General features: G+C 38.3%; 2 protein-coding genes across 2 annotated transcripts in view; one reads left to right on the top strand and one right to left on the bottom strand.

Annotated features, from left to right (window-relative positions):
- The window catches only part of rps6ka5 (ribosomal protein S6 kinase, polypeptide 5), a 17,954-nt gene extending 10,930 nt beyond the window's left edge, over positions 1-7,024 (bottom strand). Inside the window, exons 1-5 of the mRNA XM_034858398.1 lie at positions 6,719-7,024; positions 1,205-1,276; positions 821-1,039; positions 540-655; positions 325-426 (exon numbers count right to left, since the gene is read on the bottom strand). Of these exons, the coding sequence (XP_034714289.1) occupies positions 325-426; positions 540-655; positions 821-1,039; positions 1,205-1,276; positions 6,719-6,788 (579 nt within the window). The 5' untranslated portion in view covers positions 6,789-7,024. The remainder of the gene's footprint in view (positions 1-324; positions 427-539; positions 656-820; positions 1,040-1,204; positions 1,277-6,718) is intronic.
- Positions 7,025-9,344: 2,320 nt separating this feature from the next.
- Positions 9,345-16,705, top strand: hadhab (hydroxyacyl-CoA dehydrogenase trifunctional multienzyme complex subunit alpha b). Its single transcript, XM_034858594.1, has 20 exons — positions 9,345-9,607; positions 10,367-10,408; positions 10,515-10,585; positions 10,674-10,807; positions 11,042-11,180; positions 11,295-11,414; positions 11,728-11,830; positions 11,993-12,115; positions 12,226-12,344; positions 12,613-12,669; positions 12,752-12,861; positions 13,078-13,212; positions 13,452-13,623; positions 13,793-13,879; positions 13,973-14,113; positions 14,708-14,776; positions 14,954-15,149; positions 15,281-15,395; positions 15,540-15,685; positions 16,017-16,705. Exons 1-20 carry the CDS (start codon positions 9,541-9,543, stop codon positions 16,160-16,162), a joined length of 2,292 nt encoding a protein of 763 aa, XP_034714485.1. The 5' UTR covers positions 9,345-9,540; the 3' UTR covers positions 16,163-16,705.
- The last annotated feature ends 85 nt before the right edge of the window (positions 16,706-16,790 follow it).

Below are 16,790 nucleotides of genomic sequence, written 5' to 3'. Positions count from 1 at the left end.
AAGAACCTTAGCCTTGTCTGTGCCTGCAAGTGGGCAGGACTGTGAGAGAAAGGTTTAAGATTAAAAACACTAAAAACCTGGTTTCAGTATTTAATATACAAGACAAATTAACGTTGACAATGTTTTTATGAGGAAGGACATGGATTCACCATGATTATTAGACCTCAAGGATACAAACAATAGGTTTTGTTGAGATACGCTGAAAATAAACACAACATTCATTAGGTTAACAGTTGAGAATTCAGTGAATCTGCTTCAACAGGAGTGAGTGGGTCATCAGTTGAAGCATTAAGAGGTTTTAACACATACTGAGACATATTGTACCTGATCAAATTCTTTACTGAGACCAAAGTCTGTGAGAACTATATGCCCACTTGAATCCAGCAGAATATTCTCAAGTTTCAGGTCCCGATAGACAATCCCAAGCTGCAACAAGAAAGTGAGAGAGGGGCAGGTTAATGCATGTAAAAGCATGTAATCATCAATAGATAACTTCTGTACAGACCAGAGGTCTTTGTTGTGATGAATCTCAGGGTTACCTTATGCAGATGTTCTAGTGCCAACACAATCTCGCCACTGTACAAGGAGACTTCTTGTTCCTTAAATCGCACCCTCTGCACCAAATGTGTGAAGAGCTCCCCACCATTTACATAATCTATAATTAAAAGATATCATGCATGTCATATTTCATCCAAAATAATAGAAGTAGGTTTGTTTTTCTACAGGGAAGGACAAATACTTGTTTTTATTTTTTATTGTCTGTTTATACTAATTTGTATAAACATAACAGAGAAGGCATTTTGCTATCAAATATCCTAACCGAGAATCAGGTGCAGCTTGGTATCCGTCTGGAAGGCATAGTGAAGTGTGACGAGGAACGGAGACTGGCGGATGTGCTCCAGCACTTGACGCTCTGAGCGTGTGTGTTCAGCAGTCTTTGCCTTCTGTACAATAGTGGCCTTCTTCAAAACCTTCATGGCATACAGCTTTCCTGCATCATGACCACTCACTTTCCTTACCAGGAACACCTTGCCATAAGCTGGTGGTTAGTATAAATAAAGAGAAGGGGAAAAGTTCAGAGCAGAGCAATGGCTTTATCACTCCAAAAACACACAATATCAGATTTCAGACTGGCATGCAAAGTGCCATCTAATTATTACAATCTGTTCAACACAAGAAGAGACTAGTTTAAAGGTTCACTCACCTCCTGTGCCCAGCACCTTCAATAGTTCGAAGTTTTCAATGCCCACTCTCTCCACATGGCCCGTCAGGTTGGCTGAAGTCAGAGCAGAAATGAAATATATTACAAGAGAATCCGATAAGCAACTCAAATCATCTAACATAAAAGTGGCTTGGATGTAGGGTTACATAATATTGACAAAAATGTAATATTGCAATTCTGATTATATTATTTTTAAACATGGTAAAATTACAAAAGCTTATGGGAAAACGCATTCACATTGATTAATTACAAATTAAACAAGTTTTCCTACAACACAAGGTTTATTTCAGCTGACATACAGTATGTCATATTGAACTGGTCCAACATGAATTAATAAATGAATGAATGAATAAATGAATGAATAAGGAGGTCTACAGAACCAAACATGTTTTACTGGTTGGAGAGTATGAAATAAATAAAGAGAGCAGGACACTACTTTTCGTTTGCTTCTGGGATTTGTTCCGTTTTGTGGTCCTTATTTCTTCACTTACACTGTCACTCTGTTGAAATATGCACAAATGTGGTACGCTACAAAGGGCGCTGATGTGTACTAACATGTGCAAGTGGCAAGGTAACTGGCCAATGAAATGATGATCATTACAGCGTCTCAAGCGGGCTCCAAATCCAACACAACGAAGTCACACAACCAACGGACGGGACGCAGCGCTCCACCAAATAAACAAAATAATACATACTTATTGCGACGCTTTAGATATAATACTGTGCAACTTGATATTGTGATGACAATATTAAGTCGATATATCATGCACCCCTACTTTAATGATAAAATACTAAGGAAAAGGAAATAACCAACATCATGTGATCATTAGAGTAGATGTACTCCAGGTAGGGGTGTCACGATTTCAGAGGCACATGACTGCACCCTTAGTTTAACAAGATATACCTGAAGGCACCCTGCAGTTTGTGAAGCCCACATGCTTAACATTCATTGTTTGTTTACATAACTCACTCTTGAGGAAGGCAACATGTTGCTACACCGGTGACATCAGGAAAGTAGGATCATTTCCAGTTCTGTTGTTTCTCCACCGTCTACAACTCCAGCAGTGGAAATGGTGTCTGGAATAGTCAAGATGCCAGCTACAGGCACAGGTAAGCTAATGTTACCCTGTGTCTTCAGCTACACGCTACCAGTCAGTAATTTACACTGAGTCTGATGTTGTGTAGAAGTAGGCAGGTTTGAAGAGAGACAGAAATACTGGCAAAATTGCCGATCCTGCTTATGATTTTGAAATCAAAAGTTCATTTTGATCAATTTGTCAATTGTGACACCCCAATTCCAAGGGTCATTCACTTTCAGAAGATTATGTGTGAGATTATATTTGTATTCAGTGTTCTGTGCAAAAAAATGAAATTGTGAGTAGCTAAGAATAACAAAAGAGTATTTTTCTATATTAGGAATTCTTTTAACTGATGGTTATATGGAACACAGGAAAATTGCTGTTTGCAGTTGGATTAGAAATCTCCCACCTACCGTGATTGGTGCCATGTTAAGAATTAGCACAACCTAAAAGACATTTACAGTGAGTAAATAAGTATTTGAACACCCTGCTATTTTGCAAGTTCTCCAACTTAAAAATCATGGAAAGGTCTGAAATTGTCATCGTAGGTGCATGTCCACTGTGAGAGACATAATCTAAAAAAAAAAAAAATATCAAGAAATCACAATGTATGATTTTTTTAACCATATATTTGTTTGATACAGCTGCAAATAAGTATTTGAACACCTGTCTATCAGCTACAGTTCTGACCCTCAAAGACCTGTTAGTCTGCCTTCACAATGTCCACCTCCACTCCATTTATATTTAGATCTAAATTAGATAAGCACCTGTTTAAGGACGTTAGCTGCACAAAGACACCAGTCCACCCCATACAATCAGTAAGAATCCAACTACTAACATGGCCAAGACCAAGGAGCTGTCCAAAGACACTAGAGACAAAATTGTACACTTCCACAAGGCTGGAAAGGGCTGCAGGGAAATTGCCAAGCAGCTTGGTGAAAAAAGGTCCACTGTTGGAGCAGTCATTAGAAAATGGAAGAAGCTAACATGACTGTCAGTCTCCCTCGGACTGGGGCTCCATGCAAGATCTCACCTTGTGGGGTCTCAATGATCCTCAGAAAGGTGAGAAATCAGCCCGCCAGTGAAAAACTACAGGAAACACTTGACCTCTGGAATTTTAAACAAAGGCTACTGTACCAAATATTAACATTGATTTTCTCAGGAGTTCAAATACTTATTTGCAGCTGTATCATACAAATAAATAGTTAAAAAATCATACATTGTGATTTATGGATTTTTTTTGTTTGATTATGTCTCTCACCGTGGATATGCACCTAAGATGACAATTTCACAACCCTCCATGATTTCTAAGTGGGAGAACTTGCAAAATAGCAGGGTGTTCAAATACTTATTTTACTCACTGTATATGTAATATGTACTAAAACCAAGACATTAAAGATATGATTAAAGGTACAAAATGTGAATGCAAATTGGTGTATAAAAAAATGCAGGGTCTGGTTCAGTAAAAAACTGTACCACAGACTAAGTCTTTAGACCAGAGATGGTCCAATACCATTTTTTGCTTCCCGGTCCCGATTCTGATACCTGAACTTGCGTATTGTCCGATACTGAGTAGTGATCCGATACTAGTGTGTCATATATTTTATCATGTTTTAACAGCTGCATACTACTATCCCCGTGTGGATGTGATATGATTTCTGTTTTTGTTGTCGGTCTGGCTCAGGTTAAACTCTTTGTGAAACGTGAACAAACACAAACAATGAACACTACAAAGCTTTCTTTATTCATCCAGTTTGACAGTCAGTTATAACGAAAAAGAACATAAATAAACTACTTTAACATAGATTTTCTTTATGGCTTTATTACGTGGTATTGGATTGGTGCATAAACTCCAGTACTTTCTGATACCCGCGTTTTAGGCAGTATCTGAGGTGATACAGGTACTGGTATCGGTATCCGAACATCTCTACTTTAGACTACCTTTAATCCTAGTCCTTCTCTACAGTATAGCTCTTTCTGCTCCTAATGATAAAAAAAGTGAAAAGATGCTTAGTTACCAAAGAAAGAGATGACATTTTGGCAATAAAATGAACAGCCTTTGGCCAAAAATCCATCATAGAATAATATTGAATACTGCTGATACAGCCATTATACATTTCAAACAAATCAGCTGTTTTGATGTTGCCAAAAGAGGCGCATTTACATTACTGTGCAGTCCTGTATACTTTTTGTTTTGTAGCTCTTGCCCATATTATAAATATTGTATTCTTGCATTTCATTTTAATACAAAGAGACTCTTAGCCATGATGCTTTAAGGCGAATGAAGTCAAACTCTGCAAAGCTAAAATATTGCAGAAGTGGGCTTTAACTTGGAGGATCAGCGATTTAAAAGTTAGTAACGCCTGGGTGATGGTTAAATGAATGCATTGCATAGCTAAATACAGCAGACTGGGCTTGTTGCACAGGTGAATGTTTCATTGTAAAAAAAGTGCAACAGTGCATATTGCAGACAGAAAACATGTATATTCAGTAAACTTCCTTCACGTAAACACAGTGTGAGATCATCCGCAGCACACAGGCTACATTAACAAGCAGAAGGTCAAAATCATTCATCAGGGATCTTCAGTGAAATCAGCACACACCGTCAGTGACTCCTTGTGTCTTTGTAAATCATGGCCTCCCTGTACAGATGACTGAGCATAGCAGGCTCTTGGACTCGTATGTCCATTGTAGTGAACACGTTCCTTCTGTCTGACACTCTGAAAACAAGCTACTGAGCAATTATAGCGGCTGATTTAATCTTTTCCGCTGATTTCTTCCGATTTGCATGAGAAGAAATGCTGCAACTATTAGACACTTCACTTGTACACGGTATCATTTCAACACTGTCCTTCAAATCTGAGGTCAGGGATTCCGGTTGCATAATACCCTTGCCAAACTCATCTGCCAAGGCCAAGTTTGATTTGACTGTTAGAATAGAGGAAACTTTAGTCTAGAGAAAGGCCAATGTTCCTCACAATAAAAAGCTTACCTTAATAGTGTATTTTGGTTGGTTTAATGAGTGATAAGACTTAAAAACCCAACCACTAACTGAAACTAGATTTTAACACATCGTTCATTTGGAAAATTAGATACTCTGTCTTTTTATTGTGCAAAGAATCGACACAACTATGGCTAAGATTATTAAATTATAGCAATTTGGTCCCCTGTAGCACCTTTTTATTATTTTCCACTCAACTTCTTGATAAATAGCAGGAAGAGTGACCAATGAAAGGGCTTAGTAATATAGGTATGTACAGTATATATTTTACTTTTGCTACATTGTCTCCATTAGGTCAAACGCTACAGCAGGGGTCCAAAGCAGGGTTAAATTGGGCAAAAATGTGTGAAATTGTATTCATTGTAAAAAAATAAAAATAAAAACGAGACTGACTGCATATTTAGGGTAGGGCAGTACCTGAGTGTGCAGCATAGTCAAGTTGTAGCCTGACCAGCAGCACTGTCATTAAAAACCAGTTGCAGCTGAAGCAGTGTGCAACTTCTTTTAGCAGCCCTCTACATTCAATCAGTAGCTATGCACTCTACTCAAAACAACCACCGTTACCTAAGTATCAATCTGTAACAATAATTCCTTACTCTATAACTGTTTTTGTTTTTGATTTGGAGAGTTTTGAGATACTATTTGTCTTTGTCTCTTTGTACATGTCACCACTACTTCACTTTGTTCTATCATTCAGTAACATTGTCTCAACAAAAAAGACAAGCCGGCAGGATTCAGCACCACCGACACAGTTTTATTTTGACGATGATGTTGAACAGTGTAAAGTTAATAAGGGACGAAGACTTTTACCTGTCAACCCCTAGTACACGAACAAGCAGTGCCTAATGTGAATGTTCATGTATACACCCCTGTACATTGTGCAAAATGAAACCAAGCTGTTTACTCTTGAGACGACAGCACTGCAGCTGTGTCTGCGCTTCGTTGGCTAAGGATAAGTTAGCTGTGAGTGCTAACAGACCAGGCGATGATTGGAAATCCAACATAGTGATTCACGTTAAGTTAAGGCAGTGACAGTGACACTTGCTGAAAATCTCTGTCGATGGTCTGATTTAGCCTCGCAACGTTAACTACCAACGAAGCTAATGGTATTGTCTGGGTTGACCACCGTTATTACACTAGTTAGCTTGCAAACGTTTGTTAAATGATTAAGTAACGTAAGTTTGCGTGAGACAGCAGTACGAGAAATAAGGACAGTCAGCTAACGTTAGCCTTCCTCTGCCGTTTTTTGACATGAGTAGCTAACGTTAACGGTAGCGCTCACTACATGCCCATTGACAGTGACAGTTGGCTCTTCCAAGCTAGCTAGCCCTCGGGTAACGTTGCGTGTCTCCTAAAAATACATGTTAAATAGGACAGACTGCTTTAAAAGTATATCCCAGTTTGCAGCTAACTTACCATTTTTCAGCTCATGTTTCACGGTAAAGTGGTCACTTTCTCTGGAAGATCCCTCCATCGGGGATGGCATCGTAATTTCGTATTCCAATTATGTTAGAAGATGCTTTTCAGACAAGGTTACGTTCACCTCGCCAGATAATTTGCAACATTAACATGCGGAAAAAATATTATTAGGCAAGATTGTTTAACGCTTGTTAATTACGCGCCAAACTTAACAGATATATGGGTAGAATGTTCCTACCAAACGTAAGCAAGCAAGCCTAAAGGAAACCCTTGCTTCCAGTACACCACACTACCACTACCTTCGCAACCAGACAGTCCCTCTTCACTGATTGGGGTTGCTATGTGAAAATCTGACCTCTGATTGGATCTTTTCTTGTTAGTGATATATGATCCCGCCTTCCTCAAAAGTGTAGCGCTGCATTCTGTTTGTCCCTTTTACACGCACAGACAGTTGTATACACGCCATGTCAAAGGTCAGAAGTAAAAAAAAAAAAATTTGAAGTGGAATCAATTGCGCATTTAAGGGATATTTCCAACTTGGGAATAGTCAGTGTAGTAGACATAGCCTACTAGGATATTTTACTTAAGTACAAGTGGCAAGACTATAGTGTAAAAACTCGATGTCACAAGTAGACTATAAGTCCTAAAATACTACTCAAGAGTCAAGTAAAAATACATAGGCATAGCAACACCATATAAACCTACTTAAAGTACTAAAAATCCACCGTTTCAGAAAAATATATAGGCTATTATAACAACGTTACTGGGTTATAATTATTAATGCTTTATGTGTACTTGTTTCAGCTGGTAAAGGTCATATTTTGGGGTTGATTTTACATTCTGTATGTATTATTAATTTAAATCTGCCAGGTGACTTACTAAAGGTATCAAATAAATGTGGTGGAGTAAAAGGCACAATAGTTGCTTTCAAAATGTCGTGGAGTGGTAGTATATTCCTTAAATACATATACTTACTTATATTTCACTACTGGGGCTATTATTGTAAGTACTTTTTTCATTTGGTGGGTTTTTATTTATTCTGGAAAATAAGATGTACAGTTGTAATACTAACCCAGTAGTGGAGAGTTACTAAGTACTTTACTAAAGTTCTGTATTAATATATACATATATCAGTACTTCTACCACCACGATCTTAGCACTAATGTTTTTGTAGTTGTTGTTGTACATGTACATGTTAGTACCAGTAGCACTAATCAGTTAAGGGGACAACTTTGTCTATAACAAAATGTAATGACCTTATTGAAATTTAAAATTTTCACACGAGCAATTTACAACATCTTGTTTTGTTAAATGTGAAAGGATGATAGTGGTATATATGACACAGAAAATTATTTTGCAAGAAACAACATAGGCCATGGGGGAAATGATCAGTTCCTGTTAGTTGAGGTAAAAACGTCAGAGGTAGCAGATATTAGGTTGTGATTAAATCAGAAGTCAAAGAGGATTTGGTTATTTTCTTAAGGCACAGTGCACCCTGTAGAAGAGTAGGAACCATTTCCCACTACGAGGTAATGTAGTTCACCAATTTGGACACAGGGTGTCACCTTCGTGCTGTGATATGTAAACGACATAGGAAGGAACTTTCAAACTTTCCCTGTTTGTTTTTCTGTTTTTGTGAAATATTGGATAACCTCTTTGCGGCACAAACTGAATATTAGAGGAAAAATCTCTTTTTGGCAAAATTGCTAACAATTATATCTGAATAGTGAAATGTTCTATTTGAGGTTGGTTCTTTACTCCCAGTAAATGCTAACTAATAAAGTGATCTAATGATCTTTCAATGTTTGAAAATGTTGTGCAGTCAGTCTGCTTGGATTGGCAATTGATTGCTTTTGTATGTAAAGGAAATTGCTTTAAATCCAAACTGTGTAGGCTATTGCAAAAATGTGCAGAATTAATATCAATAGTTGTGATAAACAGCTTTCAAGTTAGAACTTAAACACAAGTCTAATTTTGTACAAAATGCTATGTACACAAATTACTTAATAAACGTTTTTCCTTTGGATTTGTTGTTAAATGTTCAGGATCAGTAAAAAATCTATTAAGAAACAGTTCAACAAACTGAGAGGTAAATGCATAGGCTTTTGTTTGAATAAAATGAATAAGTTTATGTATACAGTACTTATTCTGAAGGATAGTTAGATATATCTTTCTAAAAATGTGTAGCTAAAGGCTATTTAAATAATCTGAAGAAGTCTAGCTGTGCCGCCACGCGTGGGTTGCTTCTCCCTATGTCTGTTCAGTTTTAATGAATGAGTGAAATAGCCAGTCAAATAAAGGCTTTTTAAATAATAATTTAAGTGCCTTGGTTTTCCTTTTTTTCTATTTCCACATTCTATATGTCTCTAACTGGTTTGTGCCTCCACCTTGCGGTAGCATTCTGTAATTGGTTTCATTTAGTCATACTTTTTTTTACACATTCCCGGTTTACCTTATACACATATTTGCAATGACTCCCTTTTTCATATTTTTCATTTAAAAGAATATTGAAATATAATTTGAATGACAAAGTTAATTTAAAACAAATATATAATATACATTATAAATAGTATAATTATCTGCGTTCAGGTGTTTTATTTCAGGCTTGGGAACTTGCAGGGTTCAGAGGCGTTTTACAGTCCTAGAACATCCAATAAGATGCGAGTTCTACAGAGTCAGCCAATGGTATGCGTGCATTTTCAATGACTACCAATCAGCTCATGTGCTGACTCAGTGGCTATTTACTTTGACAGTGAGAAGCTAACTAGCGCTAGCTTCACTTCATCCCAGGGCTGAGCAGACTGACCCCCGCTCCCAAGATGGCTTGTGTTCGAGCGTTTGGTGTTCTTTCCAGATTCACATCAAGGAGATACGCGCTCTTCACAGGTAGAAACGGAATGTATTCAGGATATAAAACCAGCGCAGATAATGATACTAAAACTACGGGATTTGCTATGTGTCGTAACGTTAGATGGGTAGCTAATCAGCTTGTTAGACTTTAGCTAGCTATTAGCTCCGAATAATGTTAAGCAGAAATGTGTGGTAACGTTAGTGCTTACACAACAGGAACGTGTTGTGGTTTTAGCAAACATAACGTTATATCTCAGTGAAAGATGAATCGGAGTTTTCATTCATATTATTTTGTTTAAGCGAGAAAACCAAAGTGTAACCTTGCTATCTGTGCTAGCTAGCTGTCTGCTACGGAATTGAGTAAGTTAAGTCTCTGGTTCAAAACTAAAGTTTTTTTTTTTTAAATCAGACTGTTGGCTTCGACTATTGACTCTAAGACATTCCTCTCGTGGCAGTTTAGGCAGGGATATGAGGACTTCTGCCATTGATTCTTCTCTGTGTTGTCTACTGTTGCCACTTTCTGTTTGAATGGCAGGGGAACAATGTAGGTGAAGGGTCATGTCTCCACACAGTACAGCATGGCTGAGACCGGCTGAGGTCATAGCAATATTATGTGATACTGGGATCGGGGAGGGGGCTAAGAAACATGTAAACAGAATGGGAAATAAATAAACAAAAATATAACTTATAAAGTATTATGGATGCAAAAATGAAATAAAGTGTGTGTTCTGTACTAAAAGTGATAGGCACATGACTTTAATAATGTTTTGCTTACTAATACTTCCCTTTTTACAGGTGGTACCTGTCGCACCTTCTCAGTAGCTCCTGCAATGCTAGGTAATTCCAAAAATTCACATTTGTACAATACATGGGTAAAATAGGTTACTCTGTCCAGTGACACAGTTATTTCTCCCTGTACAATATCTCCCTTCTCTATTTTTAGCCAGAACCCATGTGAACTATGAAGTTAAGGACGATGTTGCTGTCATACGGATCAACGACCCAAACTCCAAGGTATGTGCTCATTGCAAATACATTTGACAGTTTTCCCTTCTGAATTGTGCTGGTGTTGTGTGAACCTAACGATCATTTCTCCCTCTAGGTTAACACACTGTCAATCCAAATGCAAAAGGAGATGGGAGAAGTAATGAATGAAGTTTGGGCCAACGACGCCGTTAAAAGTGCTGTCCTCATCTCTTCAAAGCCGGGATGCTTCATTGCAGGAGCTGATATAAAGTAAGATAAATTGCATTAATCCTTATCAAAGTTTGAAGTCTGTGTGTGGAACAGTAGTTGTATAAACTTCCTACTTCTTTCATTTATTGTACAGTATATTGTTGCTGTAACACAACACAAATAAGTATTCAACATCCTCAGCATTAAGACCTTTCTCCTATTGGAATGAATTGTCAGAGTGGCCATGCCTTGGATTGTCTGGAATTCTTTTGATGTACTTCACATCTGTTACAGTATGATCCAGGCCTGCAACAGTGAAGAAGAGGTAACCAAACTTTCTCAGGACGGGCAGAAGATGTTTGAGCTAATTGAAAAATCTCCTAAACCCATTGTTGCTGCCATCAACGGCTCTTGCTTAGGTGGAGGCTTAGAGGTAAACAAAAACTATTTCAGCAACCAACTATATTGTTTACCTTTACTGGAAATATCTGACTAGGGTAATATAATAATATTAATGTGTTATCTTATGGGCTCCTTTTCATTTCAGTTTGCCATCGCCTGCCAGTACAGAATTGCAACAAAGAGCAAGAAAACAGTTCTTGGTACTCCCGAAGTAATGCTTGGTCTTCTGCCTGGAGCTGGTGGTACCCAGAGACTCCCCAAAATGGTGAGTACTGGAATTTTATTCCCCACGTTTCCTGTTTGAATTACTTGACTTTCAGTTCAAAAACAATACAGTATGCAGGATGATGCAGATTATAGTATGTGGAAGTGTCCTATAGCACATGGTTACATCATAGTAAAGATGTCAATGTCAAGGCAAGACCTGACATGGCTAGTCTGTGAAGCAAAATAATCTGGTTAATGTTCACTTGGTTTAAGACATTTTTGTCAACAGATTATCCCCCTTGCCCATCATGTCTTGTATTCAACTACCTTGTCTTTGAAAGTCCACATGTGTTTCGGTTTATCACCTGTAGGTTGGTCTACCCAATGCCTTTGACATGATGCTGACAGGAAGAAATATCCGAGCAGATAAAGCCAAGAAGATGGGGCTTGTCAACCAACTTGTAGATCCCCTAGGTGAGCTAGCATGACTCCCTTATAATTAAAACAACAACATTGAGCTGCTTTAAATGGGTAGCTAAAAAAAAAGACCACCTGTAGAAATCCTAACATTTGAGTAATTCAATTATACAAAATAATTGTTCAAATGTATTTTGTCATGATTCTTCTGCATTATAGGACCTGGGCTGAAGAGTCCAGAAGAAAGAACAATAGACTACCTTGAGGAAGTTGCGATTGAATATGCCAAAGGGATCGTCAGTAAGAAGATCCCTCTCCACAAAGCGAAAGGAACGATGGAAAGTAAGTTGTGCTGCAGTTATTGGTCATTTGACTCTTTGTTGTCACTTCAGGTGGTTTCATCATGAGAATAAAAACCACTACATTACAGAGTTAATGTTCTTTCTCCATAGAAATTCAAGACTACGTTATGAGCTTTGAGTTTGTGCGGAATCAGATTTACAAAACTGTCTACAGTAAAGTTATGAAGCAGAGCAAGGGACTTTATCCGGCACCCCTGAAAATAATCGAAGTAAGTAAAAACTTCTCCTAAGCAATGACTCTCCACAATATTTTAATTATTATTATTATTATTATTAAATCTGGATGGTATTGGGTGAATTTTGAGAAATGAGCCTGACTGGAAATTCTTGGCCGTGCAGAGTGAAAGGAGTTCCAACCGTTCCAGACTACCAATCTCTTCTGCCTTCTCTGCGTTGTTAATCATTGTAGAATATCTTTTGCAAAGTCAGTCTAAGATTTAACCTGACTTGATTATCCCCCAACCATTTCCCCTTCAGTGTGCAAAGGCTGGACTAGAACAAGGCCCTGTTGCCGGATACTTAGCTGAGTCTCAGGTAAAGCTGTTGGCCTAAAAATTTGAAAATGTAGTATTTACATTGTGTCAGCGAACATCACCAATTTCCATGTTTGTTGTAGAATTTTGGTCAGTTGGCAAGAACCTCGGAATCGGCGGCCCTGATTGGTCTCTACCATGGTCAAGTTGCGTGCAAGAAGAACCGCTTTGGAGTTCCTGAAAGAGAAGTGAAGTAAGTGTATATTACCTTCGCATATTGAACTTGGGTGTGATGTGGAACGATTAACACCCAGTTTGTTGTTGACACATTTACAATGATGGTAAACAGGAGACTATCCCAAGTCATGCTTCAGTTTAAAAGAAGTACAAGTATCCTCCGACCATCTACTCTTCTGTTTGGCTTTTTGAGGTGATAGATACATTGTCTGTTTTTGTTGTTTACCACTAGGACTCTCGCCATCTTGGGAGCAGGTTTGATGGGAGCAGGCATCGCCCAGGTGACTGTGGACAAAGGTGTGCACACAATCCTGAAGGACACCACAACTTCTGGACTGGCCAGGGGAGAACAGCAGGTTTACAAAGGGTGGGTTTATTAAATCAGGCATTTCAGTATTAGTTGTGTCACAGAGGATGTGTTTTATTTTTTATGTTAGATTGTTTTTCTTTTCACTCAGCAGGTTAAGTATTTAATTCACATACTGACTGTAAATTTGTGTAGTTCCAGTCCGACGCCAGAATAGCATTTCAAATCAGCGTGATATTTGAATTTAGTTGTACAATTTTTTTTAACTGGAACCTAAAGTGTGTCTTATTTTAAACCAGGCTCAATGACAAAACTAAAAAGAGGAACATCACGTCATTTGAGAGAGACTCCATCCTGTCCAACCTGACTGGCCAGCTGGATTACAGCGGCTTTGAAAAGGCCGACATGGTTATTGAAGCTGTGTTTGAAGACATTAACATCAAGCATGCTGTCCTGAAGCAAGTGGAGGCTGTAAGTGTGACTCAAAAGAGTCCTCTGTTACAAAAAGAATGCACTCACTTGGTTGTAAATATTGATCCATGGTATTTACATTCTGCAGCATTAAATCCAGGACAGTATTGTTGTGACTATTAGTTTATCTGCGACTTTGAGCTACAATCTAACAAACATTTGTCTGCAGGTGGTTTCCCCTCACTGCATATTTGCCAGCAACACGTCCGCTCTGCCCATCAAGGATATTGCTGCTGTCAGCAAGAGACCAGACAAGGTTTGGAGCTGGAAGCCTTGTAGTTTAAAAGTGCTTCTAAATAAATAAATGAAGAAAAAACCATTTTGCTGAATATTTTCTGTGTATCCTTAGGTGATTGGGATGCACTACTTCTCTCCAGTAGACAAGATGCAGCTCCTGGAGATTATAACCACCAATCAGACGTCTAAGGACACCACAGCCTCCGCTGTGGCAGTCGGCCTGAAGCAGGGCAAAGTCATCATCGTTGTTGGGGTGAGATTAAGCATCGTGTTTGTTTCCTCTTTCCTTGTGTACTTACTTACCTATGAATAAATATTCAACTTTATTAAAATGTATATCTTATATAAGGGTCTTACGGGGGTCCAAAACAACTTTAAATCGGACAATATTAAAACAGACCATACTTAACATTTAATGACACATACAGAAAAAGAAGCATAACAAACTATCAAGTATAAAGCAAAATAACAAGGAAACCACCCAGGAGGGAAAGAAATCAAAAGAACTAAATTAGATCACGCTATATTACACAACATGGTACGTGGGGTTTAGAGTCACCATCTAGCTAGCTCACAAAGAAGGAGAACACACATTCATCATAGCAAAAGAAAAGGAGACAACCTCAAAATAAAAAAAATTTAAATGAAGGTGAGATTTAAGTTTCTTTTTAAAACTTGCCCTTCCTTTTGATTAAAACGTAGATTACTTGGGAGGTGGTGGAAGTTGATTTGGAAAAAATATCAAGAACAAATTAGCTTAATTAATGACAACCATAATGATGCATGTTAATAATTATAAATATAGGTTATTGCACTTTAGTAAAATATTGCACCCATTTCTTTGCAGGATGGACCTGGCTTCTACACGACTAGGTGCCTGGCTCCCATGTTGGCTGAAGCAGTACGAGTACTTCAGGTTAGTAGTATTACTACAGTCGGAAATGCAGCTGTAAACATTATGTACTGTAGTAGTAGGATTTAGGGCCTACGATTGACAGAATTGGCTCACTTGAATGAAATGTGTTTTTATTTCAGGATAGCAGTTCCACAAATGAGTTGTTATGATTAAAAATGTATCAATTTGCACTGACAGGAAGGAGTTGACCCCAAGAAGTTAGATGCACTCACCACAGGCTTTGGGTTCCCTGTGGGTGCAGCCACACTGGCTGATGAAGTTGGTATCGACGTTGCCGCGCACGTGGCCGAGGACCTCGGCAAAGCTTTCGGCTCTCGCTTTGGTGGTGGAAATGTGGAGGTTCTTAAGTCCATGGTGGACCTGGGATTCAAGGGTACGTATGAGCTGTCACATTGAAGGATTGGGCCTGGTTTTGGTTGGATAAAGTAATTACGGTAGAATTTATGTGTAAATGTTTTATTAAGATTTAATAATCTTTTTTTTTTTTTTTTTTTCATTCTCAAGGCCGCAAATCAGGAAAGGGTTGCTATGTCTACCAGGCTGGACTCAAGACCAAAGAAGTCAACCCAGAAATTGGAGATATCCTTGAGAAATTCAAGTTGACACCAAATCCTGCTGTGTAAGTTTACCATTATCTTTGTGAAACAATTTGTCCAAATTGTTTCATTTGTTACTTATGATTTAAACATTTTTACCATAATATATTACATTTGACTGGTTGCAATATGTTGAAACGCTCTGTTCTTACCTGTTCTTTCTACAGATCATCCGACTCTGATGTGCAGTACAGGCTTGTTTCCCGATTCGTCAACGAGGCCGTGTTGTGTTTGCAGGAGGGCATTCTGAACAACCCTCTGGAAGGAGACATCGGGGCTGTGTTTGGGCTGGGATTCCCCCCCTGCCTTGGAGGTGAGAGTTCAACCGTAGTCGTTGTCATCGGAGCCGCTTGTGCTCCGAAGCTGCATCCTGTCACTGAAAAGAGCATAATGTATGTTGTGGATTCAAAAAGCCCAGAGTGAAAAAGCATTTTTGGATAAAATACACACCTACCAGTTATATTTATAGTTAAGTAACACTTTCAATGGTAATTTTGATCAGATTTATTTAAATCTCCTTTTTTTTTTTAAACCAGCCTGGTTTAACCAGTAATCTGGTCAACACGCCTAGAGCATTATGCCTTTTATTTATTTAACATGGCTCCTGTTATAATATTTCTAAATTAATCTCTTGCCACTTCCAGGACCTTTCCGTTTCGTGGACAACTTTGGTGCAGACAAGCTGGTGGAGAAGATGAGGCAATTTGAAGCCGTCTACGGGAATCAGTTCACACCATGCCAGCTGCTTATTGATCACGCAAAGGATCCTAGCAAGAAATTTCACAAGTGACCGTGTGTGCCAATAGCTTTCAGGAGACCTGCGGTCTGCCACTAGACTGTGCCTAACATTTATGTCATGAGTGGGGGAAAACTTCTGGGAATACGGTCATGTTGTCAGTTTTTTAGGTACACCTAGCTTAAACAAATGCAGTTTAATACTGCAGTCCTAATAAAATAAAATAAAAAAAGAGTCCAGATTTATAACAGGATTGTTGTATCATTACTTTTAGCTGGTGCACCTTGTAAAGTGGCAACTGAGTGTGTTCATGTCAGCTAAATCGAATGTTTTTTTTGTACTTTAACATTATTGATTAACTTGATGAGGCTGTATGATTGAGGAGCAGATGGAGACTAATTATTCTCACATTGCAGATGTAAAAAGACTGAAGGCAAAAGAATAAAAATATATTTCCAACAAACAAATTAAATAAATGTCTACCAGTATGGTTCAGAAAATGGCTTTTGTTTTTTTTGTACATTAAAGATCTTCTGGCCTGGTTTGAGCAATGTTGTAAATGTGAAGACTGAATAAAATGCTGTTGTTGAAATCAAACCTGCTGCTTTTCCTTTCGAGGTGCGTTCACATGCTAATTTGGAGAGCGATTTCTCACGATAACGGAATGAGAGCATAGCTGTGT

The sequence above is a fragment of the Etheostoma cragini genome, chromosome 20, assembly GCF_013103735.1.
Source record: "Etheostoma cragini isolate CJK2018 chromosome 20, CSU_Ecrag_1.0, whole genome shotgun sequence".
Taxonomy (NCBI): Eukaryota; Metazoa; Chordata; class Actinopteri; order Perciformes; family Percidae; genus Etheostoma; species Etheostoma cragini.
Note: the sequence above shows the minus strand (reverse complement) of the source record. Positions and strands in the feature narration are given on the sequence as shown.